General features: G+C 56.6%; 8 protein-coding genes across 8 annotated transcripts; 4 read left to right on the top strand and 4 right to left on the bottom strand.

The window, feature by feature from the left end:
- Positions 1-2,549: 2,549 nt before the first annotated feature.
- Positions 2,550-5,411, top strand: GLRG_03399 (chitin synthase; the record flags this gene model as incomplete). Its single annotated transcript, XM_008094084.1, has 3 exons — positions 2,550-2,624; positions 2,692-5,217; positions 5,274-5,411. 3 exons carry the CDS (start codon positions 2,550-2,552, stop codon positions 5,409-5,411), a joined length of 2,739 nt encoding a protein of 912 aa, XP_008092275.1.
- Positions 5,412-6,312: 901 nt separating this feature from the next.
- Positions 6,313-7,061, top strand: GLRG_03398 (ubiquitin-conjugating enzyme; the record flags this gene model as incomplete). The annotated part of the gene is made up of 4 exons (XM_008094083.1): positions 6,313-6,333; positions 6,386-6,473; positions 6,537-6,826; positions 6,909-7,061. 4 exons carry the CDS (start codon positions 6,313-6,315, stop codon positions 7,059-7,061), a joined length of 552 nt encoding a protein of 183 aa, XP_008092274.1.
- A 1,247-nt stretch (positions 7,062-8,308) lies between these two features.
- On the top strand, positions 8,309-9,818 carry GLRG_03397 (ketol-acid reductoisomerase; the record flags this gene model as incomplete). The annotated part of the gene is made up of 5 exons (XM_008094082.1): positions 8,309-8,519; positions 8,608-8,639; positions 8,709-8,987; positions 9,050-9,717; positions 9,791-9,818. 5 exons carry the CDS (start codon positions 8,309-8,311, stop codon positions 9,816-9,818), a joined length of 1,218 nt encoding a protein of 405 aa, XP_008092273.1.
- A 1,704-nt stretch (positions 9,819-11,522) lies between these two features.
- On the top strand, positions 11,523-13,748 carry GLRG_03396 (uncharacterized protein; the record flags this gene model as incomplete). Its single annotated transcript, XM_008094081.1, has 1 exon — positions 11,523-13,748. The coding sequence occupies one exon, from the start codon at positions 11,523-11,525 to the stop codon at positions 13,746-13,748; it is 2,226 nt and encodes a 741-aa protein (XP_008092272.1).
- A 74-nt stretch (positions 13,749-13,822) lies between these two features.
- On the bottom strand, positions 13,823-14,098 carry GLRG_03395 (uncharacterized protein; the record flags this gene model as incomplete). The annotated part of the gene is made up of 1 exon (XM_008094080.1): positions 13,823-14,098. A coding segment is annotated over one exon (276 nt), but the record flags the coding sequence as incomplete, so codon positions are not given.
- Positions 14,099-14,394: 296 nt separating this feature from the next.
- GLRG_03394 (uncharacterized protein) lies at positions 14,395-14,891 on the bottom strand (the record flags this gene model as incomplete). The annotated part of the gene is made up of 2 exons (XM_008094079.1): positions 14,395-14,425; positions 14,614-14,891. 2 exons carry the CDS (start codon positions 14,889-14,891, stop codon positions 14,395-14,397), a joined length of 309 nt encoding a protein of 102 aa, XP_008092270.1.
- Positions 14,892-15,410: 519 nt separating this feature from the next.
- Positions 15,411-17,387, bottom strand: GLRG_03393 (uncharacterized protein; the record flags this gene model as incomplete). The annotated part of the gene is made up of 1 exon (XM_008094078.1): positions 15,411-17,387. One exon carries the CDS (start codon positions 17,385-17,387, stop codon positions 15,411-15,413), a length of 1,977 nt encoding a protein of 658 aa, XP_008092269.1.
- Positions 17,388-18,486: 1,099 nt separating this feature from the next.
- On the bottom strand, positions 18,487-22,474 carry GLRG_03392 (uncharacterized protein; the record flags this gene model as incomplete). Its single annotated transcript, XM_008094077.1, has 3 exons — positions 18,487-20,055; positions 21,938-22,073; positions 22,452-22,474. The coding sequence occupies 3 exons, from the start codon at positions 22,472-22,474 to the stop codon at positions 18,487-18,489; spliced, it is 1,728 nt and encodes a 575-aa protein (XP_008092268.1).
- Between the last annotated feature and the right edge of the window lie 707 nt (positions 22,475-23,181).

Genomic DNA, 23,181 nt, shown 5'->3' with positions numbered 1-23,181 from the left:
AGGAGGGATACCGTTTCAGAATGTTCGTGGAAGCCGCAGGATCCCAGCCAAAGAGTGGAGCGTTAGCATGTACACGCGTCTCACATAAACTACCGTATATGCGGAGGGTGGTACGGTACGTAATACAACGTTTGGTCGAATATGGCCGTCTTATTCAGGGTTTGCAGCTGTCTCTGCTTCTGGCGTCTAGTGGCTGGCCCTTCACTGTCCAGCTCTGGGCCTTGTTCCAATTTCGCTCCTTTTCTTCTTTGGTGCGTCGACGGTTCCTCAGAGACGGACCCCTCGACGGAAGAGTACCTAGGCTGAAAGTCAGCCTGCTGAGTTCCGTCTCCCGTCAGCCCTCGGCCGGGTGCTGACATGATACTGCATGTACCTACATGCAACATATGGATACCCTGCGCATGCTGTGCGTATCCTTCCATGCCTTGACTCTCTTCCCAGAGCGTGCCTGCCGGCCCATCTGCAATGCGCTGAGTCTGAAAACAAAAGATGAGATGGAAGGAGGGGGGTGGGGGATGGCAAGGGGGAGGGACGGCCAGACCGGGGCCTGGGCAACAACAGTCTGACGAACACAAGCCACTGTTGCTGTTCTTTCCCGCTGCGCAATTCGTTCAGCTTCCTTGTGGGAGCTAAGGATGGTGGCTGATGTGGTTGTGGCACAACAGCTGCCGGCACGGGTATGGCGCCGTTTTGGCCTTGCTTTCTCCTTTTTCTTGCCGGCGGCGAGAGTGGCGGTGGTCGTAAAAAAGTCGATTACTCGTACCTCGAGGAAAGCAGCAGCATTTTTGGCAGGCAGTATCCGTATTGAGCTGTCCAAGGTGCAAGACCAAGGGGTAGACAGGATGCAAGGCCAAGAGAGCAACGACCAGGGTTTCGGCTAGCCAACTTGATGCCTTGAAGGGGGGGGAGCGTGACGTAGTTGGTACGGGCCCCGGTTTTTATTTTTCTCGAATGCGACCTTTTTTTCGCGTCCGACTGGTTGCTTACTGGACCAGCTCGCGATGAGCTTTTACGCGGTGGCTGTCTTACTTTTCTGCTGCATTGCTAATGGTTGGCTAGCAACAAACAGAAAAGTTGGCGGAGGGACAGGGTTGGCGATGCTGGCTTGGGGACGACTCACGAGACGGGATCAGTGAGCCAGCCATCCCAGTCCTAAGTATTCAGGTACAGCCCGTCCAACAATCGAAATCTTGTCTGGCATGTGCCTCAAGAAGGGACGGAGTGTGATGCACAGACTCGAGGTAGGGAATAAAAAAAACCGAATGAGAAGAAAAACGTGAAAGGGGGGGGGGGGGGGGGGGGGAGAAAGCATGGAGGCACCCTCGATGCAAACCGCACACAGGAAAATGGGTGGGCTAGACTCGACCGGAAACCCTGGCCGTACTTTTTTACTGTAAAGTTACGAGCGACAGACAAACGGAGGATGGTTGTATTGTGACTTGTTCATCGTGCAGCGACGCGATGCCTGAGCTAAGCAGCGCTAAGCCACAGACTTCCCCAGTCTGTTGACGTGAAGTAAGAGCTAACGAGGCCTGGTTTATAAAAAAAAAAATCAATGAAAAAAGTCAGGTACCTTGCTCCATACTCTGCAGCCAAGCAAAAGACATGTACCTTGGCTTTTTCATGACCTCACACAAGAGTACCTAGATACCTCTCTCCGTACCGAGTTACTTGTCCTGCAGACGGGAGACGGAACGGCAGAACAACCTACACATACACTGCAACACGCGCCCATACGCTGGTCTCACCTCCCTCCTCATCCCCGAGTGTCCAAGCCGGGGAAGGCGATGCACCAGTGATTACGGAGTACTCCTTATTCTCATCTTTTCCCCTTTCATCTTCTCACCCTCTCACAGTCTCGCTCTCTCTCGCCCACTGCTAGCTACTGTTGTGTCTGTCTTCTCTACAGCAACTGCTTCTTGCTCGGTAAGTAAGCTACCTCGTTCACGGCACAGTCGAATCTGTTTTCCTACCTGCCTATTTACGCACTTTACCTACCTGTCTAGTGAGTGTATTTACCTGATCTACGGATGCCCTCAGTCCCAGCTGGCATGACTCCAGGGCTATCCCAATCCTTCCTCAGCCATCCCCCACTGCCTCTCTTGTTCCCACTCCCACTCCCACACCCACACTAGGCCAGGTGCCAGCTTCCACCACGTAAAGCTGCCAGCCCGCAAGACCCTTTTTTAACCATTTGCTGCCCCGTTCTGCGTCGCCGCCCTCTCCCCTTCTCCTCCCCAGCCTTCCCGTCCGTTGCATCTCTGTTTTCTCCTCCCCCCTTCCATCTTTCACTTTCACCACTCATTACCGGGGTCGTGGCTTTCCAGGCCTGCACATCTCCAACCTACAAGCGCCTTTGTTCGCGCCAAACCCCATCTCTTCCAGTCCTAACCCACCCAACCTAGGTCTCCTTCCCGAGTCCCTTCTGATCGTTAATATAATCAGCGTCGCCTCTCCTAATCCCGGTTTTCGCGAAGCAGGCAACCCCGCTCATCGTTTCCTCGTATTCCTATTAGCATCAGCTACTTCCGAGCTTGCCTCCAGCAATCATGGCTTACCGTGGGGGGCATGAGAACGATTATGATGGCCACAATATGCAGGACCTCCCTGCTGGGACTGGCAGAGTAAGCTTGAAAAGCCTTTCTCAACAACCCAAAAGCTCCTTCAGTCGCTAACTTGCTTGCCTTTCAGTACCACCTGCCGCCCCAGGACGAGGGAGTCGACGATGTTGGCCAGTCATTGCTGAGAGACCCTCACGCACCTGGCCCTTACGAGAGCCATCTCGGACCCGCTGAAGTCCCCGGCCGCCCTGTTTCCGCATACAGTCTCACAGAATCATACGCACCTGGTGCCGGTGCCCGGACACCAGTTCCCGGCGAGACGGCCTTCGCCTCTGGGTTTAGCCAGGAGCTCGACTCAGATGCCAACGGTGGCTTTGGATACGGCCGACCCGCTTCCACCGTCGACGCCGACGAGAGCTGGACCCGCAGACAGCAACCCGGCCACCAAGCTGGCGGTCTGAAGCGATATGCCACCCGTAAGATCAAGCTTACTCAGGGCACCGTCCTGAGCATCGATTACCCCGTTCCTAGTGCCATCAAGAACGCCGTCCAGCCCAAGTACCGCGACGTCGAAGGCGGCAGCGAGGAGTTTATGAAGATGCGTTACACGGCCGCCACCTGCGACCCCAACGACTTCACCCTCAAGAACGGTTACGACCTGCGCCCCAGAATGTATAACAGACACACTGAGCTGCTCATCGCCATCACCTACTACAACGAAGACAAGGTGCTGCTGTCCAGAACCCTTCACGGTGTCATGCAAAACATCCGCGACATTGTCAACCTCAAGAAGTCCACTTTTTGGAACAAGGGTGGCCCCGCCTGGCAAAAGATTGTCGTCTGTCTCGTTTTCGACGGTATCGAAAAGACCGACAAGAGCGTCTTGGACGTTCTGGCCACTGTCGGTATCTACCAGGACGGTGTGGTGAAGAAGGACGTCGACGGCAAGGAGACTGTCGCCCACATCTTCGAGTACACCTCCCAGCTGTCCGTCACCCCCAGCCAGCAGCTCATCCGTCCCGTCGACGACGGCCCCTCGACCCTGCCCCCTGTGCAGTTCATTTTCTGCTTGAAGCAGAAGAACAGCAAGAAGATCAACTCCCACAGATGGCTGTTCAATGCCTTCGGTCGCATCCTGAACCCGGAGGTCTGCATTCTCATCGATGCCGGTACCAAGCCCAGCCCTCGATCGCTGCTCGCGCTCTGGGAGGGTTTCTACAACGACAAGGACCTCGGTGGTGCCTGTGGTGAGATCCATGCAATGCTTGGAAAGGGAGGCAAGAAGCTTCTCAACCCCCTCGTCGCCGTGCAGAACTTTGAGTACAAGATCTCCAACATCTTGGACAAGCCCCTCGAGAGTTCGTTCGGTTACGTCTCCGTGTTGCCTGGTGCTTTCTCTGCCTATCGCTTCCGCGCCATCATGGGCCGTCCGCTTGAGCAGTACTTCCACGGCGACCACACTCTGTCCAAGATTCTCGGTAAGAAGGGCATCGACGGAATGAACATTTTCAAAAAGAACATGTTCTTGGCCGAGGATCGTATTCTTTGCTTCGAGCTGGTCGCCAAGGCTGGCCAGAAGTGGCACCTGTCCTACATCAAGGCCGCCAAGGGTGAGACCGACGTTCCCGAGGGTGCGGCAGAGTTCATCAGCCAGCGTCGTCGTTGGCTCAACGGTTCTTTTGCCGCCTCCCTCTACTCGCTCATGCACTTTGGTCGCATGTACAAGTCTGGCCACAACCTTGTCCGCATGATCTTCTTCCACATCCAGCTCGTCTACAACATCCTCCAGGTTCTCTTTACATGGTTCAGTTTGGGTTCCTACTATCTGACCACGACCGTTATCATGGACCTCGTCGGTAACCCTGTCGTTTCTGAGGACCCTAAACTGGCTCGTCACGGCTGGCCTTTTGGCGACACGGCGACGCACATTTTCAACGCTCTGCTCAAGTACCTCTACCTGGCCTTTGTCATCCTGCAATTCATCTTGGCCTTGGGTAACAGACCCAAGGGTTCCAAGTACACCTACATCGCCTCTTTCGTCGTCTTCGGTCTCATCCAGTCCTATATCCTGATTCTCTCGATGTACTTGGTTGTTCAGGCTTTCCAGACGCCCCTTAGCCAGCAGATCAGCCTCGACAGTGGCAAGGACTTTGTCCAAAGCTTCTTCGGCGGCACGAACGCCGCCGGTGTAATTCTCGTCGCCCTGGTTACCATCTACGGTCTGAACTTCATTGCCTCCTTCATGTACCTCGACCCTTGGCATATGTTTACCTCCTTCCCCCACTACCTTGTTCTCATGTCGACTTACATCAACATTCTCATGGTCTACGCCTTCAACAACTGGCACGATGTGTCCTGGGGTACGAAGGGTTCAGACAAGACTGAGGCGCTACCTTCTGCACAGGTCAGCAAGGGTGAGAAGGATGAGGCCGTGGTAGAAGAGATCGATATGCCACAGGAGGACATTGACAGCCAGTTCGAGTCGACCGTCAAGCGAGCTCTGGAGCCATTCAAGGAGGTGGAAGAGGTTGAAAAGCCCGACATTGAGGATTCTTACAAGTCTTTCCGTACCGGTCTGGTCGTGAGTTGGCTCTTCTCCAACACCTTCTTGATTATTGTCATCACAAGCGATAACTTCGACTCATTTGGAATCGGCGTAAGTTGCCCGCTCTCTCAGCGATATTTATGCATTTTGCTGACACCTGTTCTTAGGAGAGCTCATCCAAGCGTACCGCGTCTTACTTCAGCTTCTTGCTGTACTCCACTGCCATCCTCTCGTTGGTCCGTTTCTTCGGATTCTTATGGTTCTTGGGCAGAACCGGTATTATGTGCTGCTTCGCCAGACGGTAAGGGGCTTGGGAGTGTTGTATCCAGATGGCAGACGCGCTTTCCGACATCCTTCAGGAGGTGTTTCAGAGGGAAGACTGTATTCTTGCCAGTTTAGGCCCATTGTAACAATCCGCCGGTGGTTACTTTTGGCGTATATGTTTGGTAATAAGGACACGGGGCTCAGTAGATTCTTGATGAATTGGGTGGAAGATGAGTAAAAAAGTAGTTTCGATTAAGCAGCATTCATGGCGTTTCTCACATGAGTACAATACCTTAGGTTTATTTCCAGACAATGACCATTCCAACCATGCTGTCTAGAGTTTTCTGTGTAGTGAGTGCTTGCTTTGAGAAACCTGACAAACCACTTCTAAGCGGCGCCTCGAGTCCCTAGTTAGGCAGGCAATGAGCGACAAACGGCGTGTACGGAGCTTCTTCCTATATAAAAAAAAGGTCCCATTTTCTATGATTCGGAACTGAACCAGCGACAAACGAGAGTTGTTTTTTTGTAGCTTTTCCTGCCGAGACTATCTTCGTGGACCCTGTACCCTCAGACGCCCCTGGCCGTCCCAACCCAAGGTTCCAGATCCCCGACTGACGGCGGCCGGTAGATTCTCGGGGAAACCGATACCCGACCCTATCTTATCGCAACCTGGAAGTGACCGCATTAACTGGTGCTCAGTTGGTCCGCTCCTCCTGCCTTCCGCCGTGGCAAAGATCGCAAGACTCCGAACGGGGATAACTCTTTTTTTGACTGACTTAGTCGACCGAAAGCGACGACCCTGTGGATACCTGCATCATCCTTTCAGGTTGCATAGCCTCTCTTACGTAGTTCAGACCATACCCAGACTTTTCCCACCGACCAACGGCCTCCCCCCACCAAGAGCCTCCCCCTCCTCAGACACCCCTCCAGAGATCGGTCAAGATGTTAAAGATTTGGTCCATGGTACGTGGCCGCCGGACCTGCCCGAGCAGTCACAGAGCTGATGTCTCTATAGAAGAAGGAGCAGCAGAAGGCTGAAAATGCCGATGCTGCGGGAGGCAAGAAGAAGAAGGTGACGGCCGCGCAGCTCCGGGTGCAGAAAGGTACGGTGACCTCAGTTAGCCTGGAGAACCGCAGCTCTCGCCGCTGACCGTTATGTGCTCCAGATCTTTCGGAACTGTCTCTTGGCTCCACCATGAAGACCGACTTTCCGGATCCCGATGACATCCTCCACTTCACGCTGACCATCGAGCCCGACGAGGGCATGTACCGGACCGGACGCTTCACGTTCACGTTCGACATCAACCAAAACTTCCCCCACGAGCCGCCAAAAGTCAGGTGCAAGGAGAAGATCTATCACCCCAACATCGATCTCGAGGGCAAGGTGTGCCTGAATATCCTGCGCGAGGACTGGAAGCCCGTGCTCAACTTGAACGCGGTCATTGTCGGACTCCAGGTACGTTTATTTCTCGATTTGCTTTGATGCTGCCGGGAAGCTCTGCGGGTAGGGTGCCGGCTAACTGGTCCCTTCTACACAGTTCCTCTTCCTCGAGCCCAACGCCTCCGATCCCCTGAACAAGGAGGCCGCAGAAGACCTCCGACTCAACCGAGAAGGGTTCAAGCGAAACGTTCGGACCGCGATGGGCGGCGGCTCTGTCAAGGGACAGAGCTACGATCGTGTGCTGAAATAAGGTCGCTCTTTCAGTTGCCCGTCATCACTCCGCTTGTGGGGTTTGCGGACGACACGATATCGTTGGGACCAGACAGGAGACCCGAAAACCACGTTGATACTATGGACGGACAAACAGGCAGGGTAGTTGTGGTAACAAAAGGTGCAGTGGAAATGCGCTTCTCGAAGGTCGGTGGGCATAAAAGCAAGCATCATCGTCCGGCGTTTGGGAGAGGCATGATATCAAATTACGAAGAGGACAAGTAACTGGTGAGACATTGAACCTAGGCAGAGGGGGGAATACTTGAGAGAGACGTGTGGGTTTGATTCAAGGGTTTGGCGAACAGGAGGAGAGGAGGGACAGCGAGCTACACGTGGCTGTCGAACGAGTTGGACAGAGAGCTTCAAGAGAGGTAGTAGTAGATCCTTAGGGAATGCAAATAGCGTTGCTGTGTTACCCTCGTCAAAGCATCTGTCTAGCAAACATCACAATAAAGCCAATCAATGGGCCGATGCATCGGCCCATCGAAGCAAGAGGCAAGCTGGAAAGGAGTTCCCAGCTTCTCGACGGAGGAGTCATAGCAGCGCCGGTGACCGGTCAGGACCCCTAGAGGAGAGGCCGCAGGTGAAGCTCAACGGCCGCAGCCGGCGCCTCAGTTGTCGGTGAGATTCCACCTGCGGCCCAGTTATGTGTGACTCCTTGCTGGAAAGTGGGCTACGATGTCGGTCCGGGTGGGCTCCTCATCTTGCCCCACAATATCTGTACGGAGTACGTTGCGCAGGTGTGGTGAACACCCGCCTCGCCAGCAATAGCGCTGATTGCTCTCCACGAGTTTCTTAGGTAAGGTCGCTGTCAAATAGGAACCGGCGCAAGTAGAGGTGACCGTCTGGTCCCAGCAAAGCCCGTGCCGTCTCCAAAGTCCCCAGTACCCGTTCTCCTCCCCCTTCCCCCCTCTCCGACTTGGCGCAGCTTGGGGAGAGCACTTGGAAGGCCGCCCCCTACCGAACCCCGGACGCACAAGAAGGCTTCCCCACCAATTGGCACAGGCCAGGCCGTCAAACGCACGCAGGTTAACCCACCGACGAAAGCAAGCTGGGCCGAAGTCGGGGGCCAGCTTGCCCGTCTCTACGCCAGTAAAAAATTTCCCAATTCCAAACGCCTTTTCTCGTCGCGGAAACTCTGTCCTTCATCATCTCTCTCTTCTTTCCTTACACACGGATTCCCTCTCCACTCTCCTCATCCCCCTCCCCAAAGAACACACAGTCAAGATGGCCTCACGCAGCTTCTCCAAGGCGCTCCGCTCGCCAATGGCTCGCCAGTTGGCGGCCAAGCCTGCTACCCAGCAGCGCACCTTCGTTGCTGCCCGCAACCTCGTTCGCGCCTCTGCTCAGGTTAACAAGGCCTTCGCCGCCCCTGCCCAGCAGCAGGCTCGTGGTGTCAAGACCATGGACTTTGCTGGCCACAAGGAGGACGTCTACGGTAAGAAGACGACGAGTTGACGAGTCGGCCCTGACGGAATGACTCGCGAGAGGCACGGAGAGCAATTTGCTAATGTTGACGTCCGCAGAGCGTGCCGATTGGCCCCAGGAGAAGCTCTTGGTGAGTCACAATTACCTCAAAAACCACTTGCGTGGAAAGGGGGCAGTTGGAGCTGACAACCATCTGTAGGAGTACTTCAAGAACGACACCCTCGCCCTCATCGGCTACGGCTCTCAGGGTCACGGCCAGGGCCTGAACCTCCGTGACAACGGCCTGAACGTCATCGTTGGTGTCCGTAAGAACGGTCAGTCCTGGAAGGACGCTCAGCAGGATGGCTGGGTCGAGGGCAAGAACCTCTTCGACGTTGATGAGGCCATCTCCCGCGGCACCATTGTCATGAACCTCCTCTCCGACGCTGCTCAGAGCGAGACCTGGCCCGCCATCAAGCCCCAGCTCGTCAAGGGCAAGGTGAGTGTTTCCCTGAGTAACTGACGGGGTCAATTGGCTCAAACTAACTCTTCCTCTCCAAGACCCTCTACTTCTCCCACGGCTTCTCCCCCGTCTTCAAGGACGTCACCAAGGTCGACGTCCCCACGGACATTGACGTCATCCTCGTCGCTCCCAAGGGCTCTGGCCGCACCGTCCGCTCCCTCTTCCGCGAGGGCCGTGGCATCAACTCCTCCTTCGCCGTCTACCAGGACGTCACTGGCAAGGCCAAGGAGAAGGCTCAGGCCCTCGGTGTCGCCATCGGCTCCGGCTACCTCTACGAGACGACGTTCGAGAAGGAGGTCTACTCTGACCTCTACGGCGAACGTGGCTGCCTCATGGGTGGTATCCACGGCATGTTCCTCGCCCAGTACGAGGTCCTCCGCGAGCGCGGCCACTCCCCCAGCGAGGCCTTCAACGAGACCGTCGAGGAGGCTACCCAGTCCCTGTACCCCCTGATCGGTGCCAACGGCATGGACTGGATGTACGAGGCCTGCTCCACCACCGCCCGCCGCGGTGCCATCGACTGGACCCCCAAGTTCAAGGACGCCCTGAAGCCCGTCTTCAATAGCCTCTACGACGCTGTCAAGGATGGTTCCGAGACCAAGCGCTCCCTCGAGTACAACGGCCAGAAGGACTACCGCCAGAAGTTCGAGGCCGAGATGGAGGAGATCCGCAACCTGGAGATCTGGAGAGCCGGCAGAGCCGTCCGGTACGTTGACATACCCCGACCCACCCCCGCACCCCTTGAGGCCACCATTAGCTAACGTAAATTGTTTCCACAGCTCTCTGCGCCCCGAGAACCAGAAGTAAACGGTTCGGCATTGTATTTTTTTGCTTTGGGAGAAGATGATGAAGAAACATATACTCGGGATTGGGCCATTTCCTAACCACTGTGCCGGGGACGGGGGACTTTTGTACTTTATATGACCGGATTCGAGGGGATCTGGACTTGGACAAAAGTTTGCATCTTGACTTTTTTTGGGATCCTTCAATACCAATTTTTTTTGCTTTCCATGAATGAATGCGCGCGATTTTGATGCTGTCCCAAAAGCACCCAAAAGATTGGAAAAAATGAAAAAAGTTAGGTCGGGCGGCTTATGCAGGGACCACCACATGGGCTCTGACTCGCCGACGGCCGTCAAGACTTTCCCACAGTCTGCGTTAGCGGGCACGACGCAAATTGCACCCCCCAAGCATCCCGCTTTTATTTTTATTTTTTATATACAGAAAGAGAGGGAGCGCACACGTCAGAATGGTCGATGTGGTTGCAACAGATATAGAGCACTAGGCGTAGCAACTAGGAGAGTCATGTCCGAAATCCCCGCCAGTCATGGTTTATAGGGAGGTCTAGTTACGACAATGCATGGTACTGCGTTTGCATTCACCGATTTAGAAACCTTTCTTGTGTTGAGTATTGTGCATGATACTTGAACTGTGTTTTTCTGACCGAGTTGCTATCGTTGTGTGCGAACTCATGAGGGACCGGCCTTGGTAACGCAGCTCGGTGGGCGATGTGGTTCATCTCGACGCAGGTCGTTTCCGAGGCAGAGAGTGATGTGCTGGTCCGGCCAGGCTCGGTGATTGAACATTGGATGCACAGACTACACACACAACGTGAGGGGCCAGTGGTGAATATGCAGCTGGCGTAATGCTACCCTCGATCCGGGAGGCGAGGGGGGTTCATTATCGTCCGATGCCGTCCTGTGGGAACGTGATCGGAAGCAGTTGAATGGCGACTCGGAAAGTATTGGACCACCATACCTCGCCGATGGGGCGATGATGAGGATAAGGTGGAGGTTCAGAAGCAGTTATGATGGCTGTTTCCATCTGGAACTGCGTGCGAAACTAGCCTTCGCCGTGCTGTGCATTGCATTCCGTTGCCTCTCTGGTTGGTCGCCACATGCTCTCCTTTACATGCGTTCAGGAAGATCAAACGCGGCCCGGAGTCAATGCCCTTCCTCCTTGAAGCTCGCTGGGAAAGCCTAAACATCAGATGCTGGGGGCCTAATCAGTGGCTGCAAGCAAGAAACAAAGGCTCGGGTGCAATGGGACATTCCTGGCGTCGGTCGGTGGGAGCAGCTTGAAATACAGAAGGATTCCCTCCTCGTCAGCGGGCATGCCTTGGCTCCTACAAATGACTTTGGAAGCGAGCCTCACCGAGCTCTCCTCTCTCGGTGACGCAGGTGAAGCAGGTGAAGCAGGTAAGCATGTTGTTTGCTGTAGCGACCACCAGGTGGAGCCCCACACCCCCCTTTGTCTTGTCAGGCAGGGCAGGCGTGCATGCTTTCGGTAGTGGTTGCTCTGTCAACTGCAAACAAGCCTGGCCCCCCTTCCCACCTTCCCACCCACCACCCCCTTCATCTCACAAGCGAGCCCCGAAATGGGTTTGTGGTCGGCATCCCGTCGAAATATCAATTGCCTAGTTGACGACTTTGTCTTTTAGTTTCCCGCGCTTCCCAACGCTTGTAAAACCTACAGAGATCCTTCTAGCTGTCTTTGGCGAGCCCGCGCACAATGACGCCCCTGTCTCCAACAAACGAATCCAGACTGAACATCGATACGACCCTGACTGAGGCAACAAACCGCGGCTTCTTTGAGGTCCACACCCGTCCTGAGACAACCACGAGCGACGGTAATGATAGCGGAAGCGACAGTCCCTCAACCACCACCACCACCACCACCACCACAACCACCGCTCCCTCTTCGCTCTCTCTAAACGACAGCAGCACCCGAGAACTGGAGAACATGCCACCATCTCCTCCCTCGGAATCCTCGCCGTCGCCGCCGCCCTCCGCGCCTGCGACGGCGATAAAGCCCCAGCGCCATTCTCGCGTAATGTCTGGCACCGCACCCTCACCGCTCAAAATCCTCGCCGGCTCCGAGACATCGGAGAAACATGCGCGGAGCCCACTACGCAAGACATTAATTTCCCCGGACAAAGTCAAACGCTTCCCGGTCAGGATCAGCAACCCGTCCCTCGACTCGGCCCAGCGGACCGTCTCCCCTACTCCCTCTCGCGAGCGCACCGCGAGCCTCGACGACGTGATGCACAACAACGAGGGCCTGAAGCACGCGATCCAGATCTTTGAGGACGACGACACAGAGCTGGACAACGATGAGACAATTGGCGACGCGAGCACGGTAAGCGCCGGCGAGGGCGACCACCAGTACCACCTCGAGATGGGCAACGGCTACGAGGACCAGAGCAGCCTGGCCCATCCCGACGAGTCCATGATGAGCACCTTCAGCGCCTTCTCCGCTGTGCCCAACCTGACCATGTTCTCGAAGCTCGGCCAGACGCCGACGAAACACGCGAGCATGGGCGGCATGACCCCGCGGGGGAGGCCCGAGACTGTGCACGAGCAGACTCCGCGGCAGCACTCCGATTCTGATGGGAACACGACCAACCTGTTGGATTTCACGGCCAGCCAGCGGTTTCCGCACAAGTCGCCCGCCAGGCGGGACAACGCATCACCGTCCAGGGCGAACCCTAACGCTACCCCCGCTCGCCAAATGTCGAACCTACTCGATTTTGACATCCCGCCCCTACCCACCCCCCGTAGCATCCCCACCATCACGCCCAGGGAGCTCGAGAGCCTCAAGTCCAATTTCCTGTCCGAGATCAGCAGCTTGAAGGCGTCGCTGAGCGGCAAGGAGGCCGAGGTCCTCTCCCTCAAGACGGCCGTCGGCGATGCGGAAAAGCGCGTCGGCGAGAGCCTGGAGCAGGCCCGCGAGGAGCGGACGCTGCGAGAGCAGGCCGACGAGGAGAAGGAGATGTGGGAGAAGAGCAGCCGCGAGATGGAAAAGGTCCTCCGCAGCGTCAAGGAAGAGATCACCCACACCAACCGCGAGCGCGAGGAGCTCGAGTCAAAGCTTGCCGAGTGCGAGGGGCGACGTGAGGCCGCCGAGACTATGGCTCAAGAGGCCGAGAGCAAGCTGGCCAGCTTCCGCGCCGGCAAGTCCGTCGGAGACGACAAGCCCTCCTCTTCGCCCAATAGGGGCACGGCTGCGACCTCCAAGGAGGTCGAGATCGCCGTCGAGCGCGTGGCCCGCGAGCTGCACGCGCTCTACAAGGGCAAGCACGAGACCAAGGTTGCCGCGCTCAAGAAGAGCTACGAGACCCGCTGGGAGAAGAAGGTACACGACCTGGAGGAGAGGATCCAGGAGCTCATGGAGGAGAACGAGAAGCTCCGCCGCGACAACACCATCACCCGCATTGACCCCGCGCAGGTCGCCGCCGAGCAGGAGTTCAAGGCCCAAGCCGTCCGGGACTCGGCCCACATCAAGGAGCTCAGCGCCGACGTCGAGAGGCTCGAGGCAGTCGTCATGTCGGTCAAGAGGGACAACGCGGAGCTCCGCGACCTGCTCGCTCAGGAGCGCGTCGAGAAGGGCGAGCTGGTGCAGCTCGCCGAGGAGATGATGTCGATCCAGACGCTCCCCCCGACGCCGGCGCCAGCGCCGACACCCAAGCCCGCGCCGACGTCCATCGCCTCGCGGACGCCTGGCCCTCCAGCTAGGAGCCACACGGAGAACAACTTCCGCAGCAGCATCGGTCGCGGCTCGGGCCTTAAGGCGCCCGGGTCCATCGCCGCGCGCGGGTCGGTACACGAGCGCACGGGCAGCACCGGCCCCCTGACTAAGGGCCTGCCAAGACCGCGGCCGATGAGCGAGTTCGGCCCGCGGAGCGGTATCATGAGCTCCATTGAGAAGATGGGCAACTACCGCGGACGAGGGGACTAGGTCCCAATCCGCCATGAACTGAAGCTTTGCACTTTTTATTTTATTTTTAACATTTACTACGACGACGAACGGAACGAAACCCAACGATGAACGGACATGGCATTCCAAAGGCGGAGAGAGTGAAAGAGCAAGAGGGGAGGAAGAGAAAGAAGCATTGACGTAACGAACTGGCGTCCGCGGGTCTCCCTGTTTTCTGAGCATTTTGTTTTCCCTGCCTTGGTTCTCATGATTGGAACAAAGGGAGGCTTTGGCTTTGCATCCTCTCTATGTACGACCGTCTGGGGCCGATACCAAGATGGAGAATAGAGAGGCGGGACGACTCGAGGTGTGGCGTTTTTTGTTTTCACCATGTCCTACTTTTGTATTCCCTCTGTCGGTTGGACTTTTTTTTCTTTTCTTTCTTCTGTCTTTTTATTCTTCTTCTTCGGGTCGTGGTATTACGGGTTTGCCGAGTGTTGTTTGATCTTTTGGAGTCCGCAAAAGGAAAGAAGAAAAACACACACACACACACCAAGCACCTGCTTATCCCAGTAACACCCTTCCCCCTCAATTGGCTTCGTTAGCTGGTCTTTTTTTCCGGCCACGACGGCCTATTTACATCCTCCTACTCCCCCCCAATCACCATAACTTTTTGAATTGATAATGTTCAGATTAAGCGCGTATGTCTCCTGGGTTTCCTGTGGGGTATGTGTGTTAGTGTATGATATGCGTTGATGACGGGCCCGGAGCCCATTTGCTGTCGTGTTCTTGTGTGTGTACATGAGTGTGGTGTACGGTTCGGTTTCCAAAGGGTTTGGCGGGGAGGGATGCCGGTGGGTGTGCTTCTACTCGCGGGGCGTCAGCGTAGTCTTTCTCTCTCTCTCACGCCAACTCAGAGAGTGTGAGCGCGAGTAATACAACCTTCTTGGTCCTCTGCCGCGTCTCGTCTTCGTCGCACACGGGGTCCGCGAAACGTTCGGCATGCCTTTCTGATTCGGCGAGGAAGACGTTCAGGCGGTTGGAGGGGGAGCGGAGGCCCGGACGGGCCGGACCGCCCCACCACCAGCGGCGGACGCGAAACTGCCAGATATGCCTCTGTCTCTCTCTCTGTCTCTCATGCATCTCGTCTTCACGGAAAAAGAAGGGGTGGGAGGAAAGGGCCATGATTGCCGTCTCCCCCCCCCCCCCCCCCGGCCGAGTCTGAAAATGGGAGCCTAGGACATAGGCCGATGACGCCGGATCCCAAACCGAGTCGCTCTCAGGAGCCTCATCCCCGGGTACAATACGCTCCCCCCGTACAACCGGGGACGGGTCTGTACTGACTTTAACGATTCTTGTTGCGCACCTCTAGATGCTCTTCTGATATATCCTAGTGTAAAAAAATAAAAATAAAAATAGCAGCCTGTTAGCGAAACCAACCCCTTTCCCTACCCCCTTTTCCCTGAAAGGATGGCTAGATGTACAAACAAACCCCTTCTTGGTTTATTCTTCTTTGGTTTGGTCTGATCGAAGCAGTTATAACAAACTCTGTCTCCCACACTCTCTCCCCCTCTCTTCCTTCACTGTCTCATGGGCCCCGACTTTACCTCGCTGAAAATCAGACTCTCTCGCTTCCCCTCTCAAACGCTTGTGAGCACCCCATACGTCATCCGCACGCCATCGCGCCCAGGCACCTTAGCCTGCCTATCCCTGTCTACGTCCACCGGTGCTCATCAGTGTGATCTTCTGCTTCTTCTTCTTTCCCTTGCCACCGCCAGCACCACTACCACTACCCCTACCGCCACCAGCACCTATCCCTACGGGGGTACTGCTGCTCGAAGGTCCCGGCTCGGCCACACCGAGTGCCTCCATCTGGAAAGACAGCTCGGCGGCGTCAAGAAAGTCTTCCTCCTTCAACCACCCATCGTCAACTTGGCGAAGGGAAGCCGGGGCAAGATCCGGCGACCCATGCACAACATGCGTGCCCCACACGGTCTTTTGTGTGGAAGGGCTTGTCGAGATGGATGCCAGGTGCTCGAAACCCGGACGAGGATCCGGCGGCGTGGCGCCGGCATGGCTGGTGAGGGGCTGGAATTCTTCCAGGTTCAAAGCGGGGACGTGCTCTTCCTCGATGGGGCCATACTCGCGCCTCATGGCCGCGGTGCTCTTGAATTGGGCAGCTTCAATCCTTTCGGACTGAAGCCTCTCGCGTTCCTCCTGTACGGCCTTGTCGCGATTCCGCTTCCTCCGCCGGCCGATTTCGTCGGCAAACTTTTCGAGGACCTCTGCCGGCACGATGTCCGTCCAATCGCATTCGAGAAAACTGATACGACATCCGTAGGGGAGATGCCCCAAGTACTTGGCTCGCTTCCGTTGCACTTCATCCAACACATGCCCGGTCGAGATGTGCTCAACCCGGGGCAACAACGTCGTCGGGAATGCCGAAAAGTCGCCGTACTTGGTCTTGAGGATCCTGATATCGAGAGCCGAGAGGTAGAGATGCGGTTGTGATGAGTAGAAGTAGAAGTCGGGCTGGACAGTTTTGCTCTGGCCCGGCTTCTTGTTCGGCAGCATCGAGTCGTTCTTGCCCAGGTCTTGGACCTTCTCCTTGGCTGCATTGATAGCCCGTATAGCCTTTTGTGTCCATTCGTCGTCCTCGTGGTACAAAAGCTGGTCCTCTGTTCCCTGCTTCTGTAGCGCCTCAATTTCCTCATTGTATTGCTCCGCCATGTAGTCTCCGGTTCCCTTCATAATCCTGGCATAGTCCAATACATTAGCCGCAAAGTGCCAAGGCACATCATCCGCTACATTGAGCGCATCCGAGCCATTCTCCCACGGCAACGCGAGAGTCGACTTGGCTGTCCGGGCCATCAGCCGGAGCACCACGTCGTCCCCGACGCGAGGTAGGGGGCTCTCCTGTCCCGCATAGAACCGCACGGGCCGTGTCTCGTGTAGGTAAACGCTGTCCTCGCAGAGAGGGCATCTCTTCCATCTCGCACCCTTGCCAGGCTTCAATTCCTCGTCTGCAGAGTTCATGAACCGAATCAGACAGGGCAGGCAGAAGATGTGTCCGCACTTTGCCATCCTCGGCGCTACCGGCTCCGACAGGCAGATCGGGCAACTGGCCCCCTGAGACTCCGAAGAGGCCAGGATCTGCAAAACGTTGTTCCAGTCGATGTGCACGTCGGCATCGGCCGCCTGGCTGGCATAGTTGCCTTCCGGCGACACGACGAATCTGTAGTTCGCATGGACGTATCTCGCCTTGTCCACAGCATGGTGGCCCGAGCCGGGTCCCCAGGTCGGGTTCCGCCTGTAGTTTCTAGCATACGAGTTATGGTCGGCGTAGGCTCGCGGTGGCAAGCTGTAGTTGAGCAGGTGTGTGATGGAGGTCTGGCCTCGTCGACTGGAGGCATTCCGCAGGGCTCTTGCCTCAGCCATGGCGTCGTCGTCGTCAGGGTTTGAGTGTTGTCTAACATCACCCAATCCCGGTCGCCGCTGCATCTTGTGTTGTTTCCGAGAGCCCTGGCCCTTTCGTGGTGTGGCGTGAGGAAGTGAAGGACTGGCTTGGGAAGGTCGGCGGTTGGATTCGAAGCTCGTGGTTACGGGGCCGGGTTGAACCGAAGGCGAATGGGAAGTCGATGCTGAAAGGGACTTGCCCAGGTTAGACGGTGTCGAGCTCATATTTGGCTACCCGTAGGTCAGAACAAAACGATTCACGATCGTCTTCCTACTGGTGGAAGCTATTGTCGACTGGGTCGCCTCCCAGGTCAATGTCGTGATGCAGTCTGGGGCGAGGCAAGGGGGGAGGGAGAGAGGAAATAGCGAGCCGGGAGCTAACAGGCACAGCCGCTTGATCCAGAAGTCCGAACGTGAGGAGGTTTATCTAAAGATTGAGACTACCGGGAGCTATGCTCCTCGGCCGAGGTGGTGAGAGGAGATAAAAGAAGATGCTGTTTGTAGAACAAGACGGGGGTCCAAGGTGGACGGACCCCATGAATGATAGGTGGGGGGATCAGGTAACCGGACGTCGAGAGGATGCAGCACCAGAGCAGCCGCACTACGTAGAGTCATTGGCGGCGGGGCAAATCGAGGTCGCCGTGACGAACTCTGAGGGAAAGCTCGGCATCCGGTGGGTACGTGCCCGATCGAGCATTGGATCAGAGCGTCACGTGACGAGACTAACTTGCTGATCTGTGCTTGCGTAAAACGCCGACAACATGCTGCGACTTGCATAACATTGACGAGATCAATGAATTGACTGCGCTTGCGTAATTGATGGTAATGTGCTTTCAATTGCAGCTTCTAGGTTCAGTCATAAAATTTCTACCACGGCCTTACTAAAGCCATACTCCAGGTCACAATGTTAGCATCGCCATCACCAGCGGACACCACTCATTCATCGTACGGGCTCAATTCATCATATGCAGATTAGACCCCAACGAGGTATTATGGTACATGACAGTCCGATGCAGATGAGCCGCGAAGTACCACAAAAATCAAGAAGAAAACAGGAGCAAAACCCGGACAGAGGCAGCAGCGCACATCATCCTCGATTAATTTTAATTGGCCCAAGAGAAATGGCCGTGCTTCCAACGTCGTCGACATACAACTGCCATGCCTCATTCTACCTCTTGAGCTCTTGCACATGCAAAGTGGACCAGGGGAATCATAGAAACGACAAACAACCCAAATACGCAGCACCCTGACAAGAAAAACCATGAGAACCGAGGTGAAAGACGGAGCCTCCCATCCACACGCATGCTAACGGCTAACGTCATCATTATTTAGCCGCTGACTTGCTGTGCACCTTGCTCTTCAGCTTGCCAATAAAGGCACTGATGCGGTTCTTCTTCTTCTTCTCGGCGCCCGACGGGCTCTCGACCGCCTTGCTGTGGCTTGGTGCTGTCGACTCGGGAACGGAGGAAGGAGCCTTGGCAGGGGTTGTGGGAGCTTCGGGCTCCTTGGTGGCCGCAGGAGTGGTGCCGTTGGTACCGTTGACGGGTGCGGTGGTGGGGGCATCGACGGGGTGAGCACCGTTGGCGCCGTTAACCTCCTTGGGCTCGTCTGCGGTGACGGCGTCCTTGACCTCCTTGGTGGCCTCAGCCTCTTCCTTGGCGGCCTCGACCTTGGGCTTCTCAGCCTCTACCTTGGCCTTCTCGGCTTCCTCATCGACGGCGGGGGCGGCCTCGACCTCCTTGAGGAGCTCGGCCTCAACCTCCTTCTTCTCGATGACAGCCTCAGTGTTGGCGGCGGCCTCGGGGCTTTGGCCAGACTCGGCGATAGCCTCCTTGACTACGGTGGGCACCTCGGGAGCAACCTCCTCGCGGGTCTCCTCCTTGGTCTGACCGCCAATGGCCTCCTGGGCGCTCACGGGCAGGCTCTCCTTGACAGGCTCGGGAAGCTGGGCAGCAGCTTCGGTAGCGGCAACAGAGGCCTGGTTGATGGCGGGGGCAGTAGCCTCAACAACGGTGTCCTTTGCCTTGACGGCGGCGGGGGCAACGGCCTCGACAACGGTGTCCTTGGCGTTAATGGCCGCGGCAGTGGCAATACCAGCAGCGGTCGCAGCGGTGGCAATCACAGTGCCGGCAGCCTCGGTCTTCTGGGTGCCAAAGCCGGAGGTGCCCTCGGATGTTGAGGGGGCAGCAGGAACCTTGTCGAGAAGCTCATCCTCGACGGCGGCCTTCTCCTGGACGGCCTCGGGGTTCGCGCTAGCCTCGGGTTCGGCATGGGCCTTCTCCTGGCTCTCCTTGACGACCTCGGGGACCTCTGCCATCTTGGTCTCGATGGGGACCTCAGCGGCCAGAGCGGCAGTGGTGGAAGTAGGGGCAGCGCTGTTGATGGTGACATCCGCGGGCGCAATGGGCAAGCTGGACTCGGGGATGGTATTGCTGGTGACGGCGGGGAGGGTGGTCTCCTCCTTGGACAGGCCGGGCAGAGCGCTAGAGTCCTCGTAGGACTCCTTGTCAAGCTTGACCTGCTCGTTGATGTCACCAGCAGTGGCAGATGGGGGAAGAGGTTCGCCAGGGGCGAGGGTCACGGGCTCAGCGGTGACATCTTGTGCGGGGAGAGGGTTGACGCCCAAGGACTTCTCGAGCTCGTTGGCGGGGGTGATGGGGAAGCCACCGGGGATGTCGGAGGGGGTGGCCTTGGGGAGGTCGTCGGCCTTCTCGAGGGGCACGTCCTTGGCCAGGGCGGCGGTAGTAGATTCGGGGGTGACGGTGTTCATGATTGCGGCCGAGGTGTCCTCCTTGACAATCTCGTCGGGGGTGAGGAAGTTGTTTACGTTGCCCTCGTGGTCGGGTTCTTGAGGTGCGGTGTGGTCTGTGATCCAATTGTTGTCGACAACAAACTATAGAGTGGGAAAGGGGAAGCAAGTCAGTAAAATTGCCAAAAGAAGAGCACGATGACGATGTTTTTAAGCGAAAAACTGGTGGGCAGCTCGATGGTCCGGTGATGGTGGTGGATGGGTCCCGGGGAAGATATGACGACGCGCGGCGAACCAGAATGGAGAGATCAGCTAGCCGGGGGTAGGGGTGAGGGGTGGGGGGGGGGCGGCGCGCGCGCGATCTGGGTGATGCCGATGGTTATAAAGGCAGGTGAGTCGTAGCGCGAGATACGAGATCCGCCAGGTCAGGTAAATTGACAAGGGGGAGGGAGAGGCCGTTCCCTGGCTTTCCTGGCGGCGCTACCTGTGCCCTGGCCATGGGAGGGCGGACGGTCGGTCATAGCTAGTGGCTGTTGGTTCCTAGCCCCCAATGCTCTCTTGCTCTTGCTCATTGTTCTTGCTCATTGTTCTTGCTCTTACTCCCCTTCTGCGTCTGCGTGTCCTGGTGTGGTGTGCCGCGTTTGGTGGCATCTCATCTGAGGGATAGCCAGAAAGGCGACTGCGCCCCGATGTGCTAGACATTCTGGCATGTTGCTGTGAGATGACAGGTTGCGTTGGTCGGGATGGTTTGGTGGCTTGCTGGTGATTCCTGCCACTCTCCGCTCTCTTTGGCGTCGCAATTTGCCGGAAGCCAAATACAGCTACGGAGGCGACATGGGCTGCATGGGGGGACCCCAGTCTAGTGCCACTGTTTTCGCTCCCCACAGTTGAGAAAAGAGTAGGTAGGTAGTGAACCTGGTGAACCTGGAAAACCTTGCTCGTTGCTTTTTCCTTTTTTCTGGACCACGGAAAAGCGGGGTTCCAATATGTGGTTGTGCACCGTCCAGTTGTGGTTTGTCTGCCTGCGACGGTGACCGTGACTGCGACTGCGACTGCAACTACGCGGCTTCCGCCAGCCAGTGCAGACAATGAGCCAATGCAATGCGTGTAAGCCCCTCCCTCATGTTGGGCCCATGGCATCGGCGCCGCCGCCGTGCTTCTGTGATGCAAGAGATTGCTGCTGGCTTGCGTCATACGGGACCGGGAGGTTCGGCCACCAGGAAAGGACACCCGCGTGTGAGCGACTCATTTTGGGAAGCTCTTTTTTTTTCTCTTCTTCTTCCGGCCACCCTCGTCTCCAATCCACCCGTTACAGCGACATGCAGGGCTGGCCCAGGACAGGCAGGTGTGTGAAACGCAAGGAAGGCTGGATGAAAATTACCAGTGTCAACGGAACAGCAATTGTGCAGAATGGCCAACACCTGGCAACCTTGCAAGAGAAGACCAGAGAGTCCGAGAGCCGAGACCCACGGCAGACATTGTTGGTGGGGTCAGCGCGGCGCAAAGAAGATTGCGTCAGTGGGGAGGGCCTGGATAAGGAAAATTGCGAAATGGCGATGGAAAGCCCCATCATATGACGAGCAGCAACCGAGCTGTGGTGTAGTTGGTGTAGTGTCGGTGTGTGTGTTTGTGTCGTGCTGACGGGGGGGGGGAAGGAGAGCTGAACCTGGAGCTGTCCAGGCAGGGGGGGGGCGGAAGCTTCCATCACCAGGTGGCCTAGCAGCACTCTCCCCCCTCCAAGACGGGGAAACAGCGATTGCTGAGCAAGGGACCTGGAAGACGCACGGATGCTGTCGCGGGCTGAGCTGCTTGCGATCGGAACCTTCGCGTGTCGCTCTCGCACAGTTGCAGCTGCCCACCATATCTACCCCTCCATGCCGTGCCCTCTTTCAACGGCACAACGACACAAGTGCGTAGTAATGGGTAATCCGGAGTCGCCGCAAGTGTTTGGTGATCCGAGTCCGGGTGGGATGATCCAATGGTTCAAAGGGTAAAAGAGAAATCGCACTAATTGGCGGCTACGAACCTTGTAGTAAATCTTCTGCGAAGCATCGGGCAGGCTGACGGTCTTCTCGAACGAGTTACCGACCTTGTCCAGCTTCTCGCTCTTAGTCCAGTTGTCGAAGGTGCCGGTAACATAGACCTCCTCGGCTGGGTGAGCCCTATTGTAGACGACAAGGTTAGCAAGGGGTTTTTTCCTTCTTCTTCTTTTTTTCTTTTTTGAAGTCCTTGTCGAATGGCTTTTCTTCTTATCTCCCGTCTTGTCCTTCCTCGCCGGAGATGATGCTGCCATGTCGCGCGTAGATGCGCCGTGAGCGAAACTAGATTCTTTATGGAAGAAGGTCCGCATTCCACAGGCTCGTCGACGGAAACATGCAGGCCCGCCACCATTCCAGGAGGACGACAGAGAAGCTCAGCCAGCAGCAACGCAAGGAAGGGCGCAAGGTCTCTGTCTTCTCATTCCATGACGAAGCAAGGAGAAGCTGCTCTGCGCTGGGCCGGCGGGGAGAGAATCTGCGGGCGGGGCAGGTGAGGCATACCAGGTAAACTTGTAAGTGCCCATTCTAACGGATTTGACGGGGTTCTCTTAATGGTCGGTCTTGGTTGGATGGAAGGGGCAATTAGAATTACTCGGATCGGCGTCAGAGGGTTCGATGTTGACAGGAATTATGCGAAAAGAAAGACAGCTGGAAGCGCGCGCAACGGAGAAAGAGAGAGAGGGAGAGAGGAGGGAGGAAGACAAGGAGGAGGGGGGAAGAGGAGGTAAAAGTTGAGACTGAATTGAGCAGCGAGAACCCTCCTTCAAAAATTGCGCGAGTAGCCGAGACATGACTGCTGGGGCCGGGGGTGAGGGGGAACTGAAAAGTCGACGGGGCAAATACTACCCCAAAGGCAAGCAAGCAACCAACCTTCAGTAGACTTACCTCTTGGTCAGGTACACACCACAGGAGCACCTCGTCCCTCGTCCGGCGCCAGCGCCAGCGCCCGTCGTTGCGCCGGACGGACCGTGGGCGGTCTGGAGCCTGCGGGCTGGGCTTTGGCTCCACTATCCGTCCTTTCGCTGCGCTTGCTCATCAGCGGTGTGTCACGGGGGTGGAGGGGACGGATATGACGACAGACAGTTGAGACAACCTTCCGACTTGGGCGCTTACACCTGACCTGGTCCAAGGTTACTTGGTCAAGGATTCAGGTCGCTTTCTCGGTCGGTCGGTCGGTCGGTCAATCGGTGAAGAGAGTCAGTCTATGTAGGTATTCCACCATGGTTCTTCA

Source organism: Colletotrichum graminicola (genome assembly GCF_000149035.1).
Source record: "Colletotrichum graminicola M1.001 genomic scaffold supercont1.10, whole genome shotgun sequence".
NCBI lineage: Eukaryota > Fungi > Ascomycota > Sordariomycetes > Glomerellales > Glomerellaceae > Colletotrichum > Colletotrichum graminicola.
The sequence above is the reverse complement of the archived record's forward strand: the minus strand, read 5'-3'. Positions and strand labels throughout refer to the sequence as shown.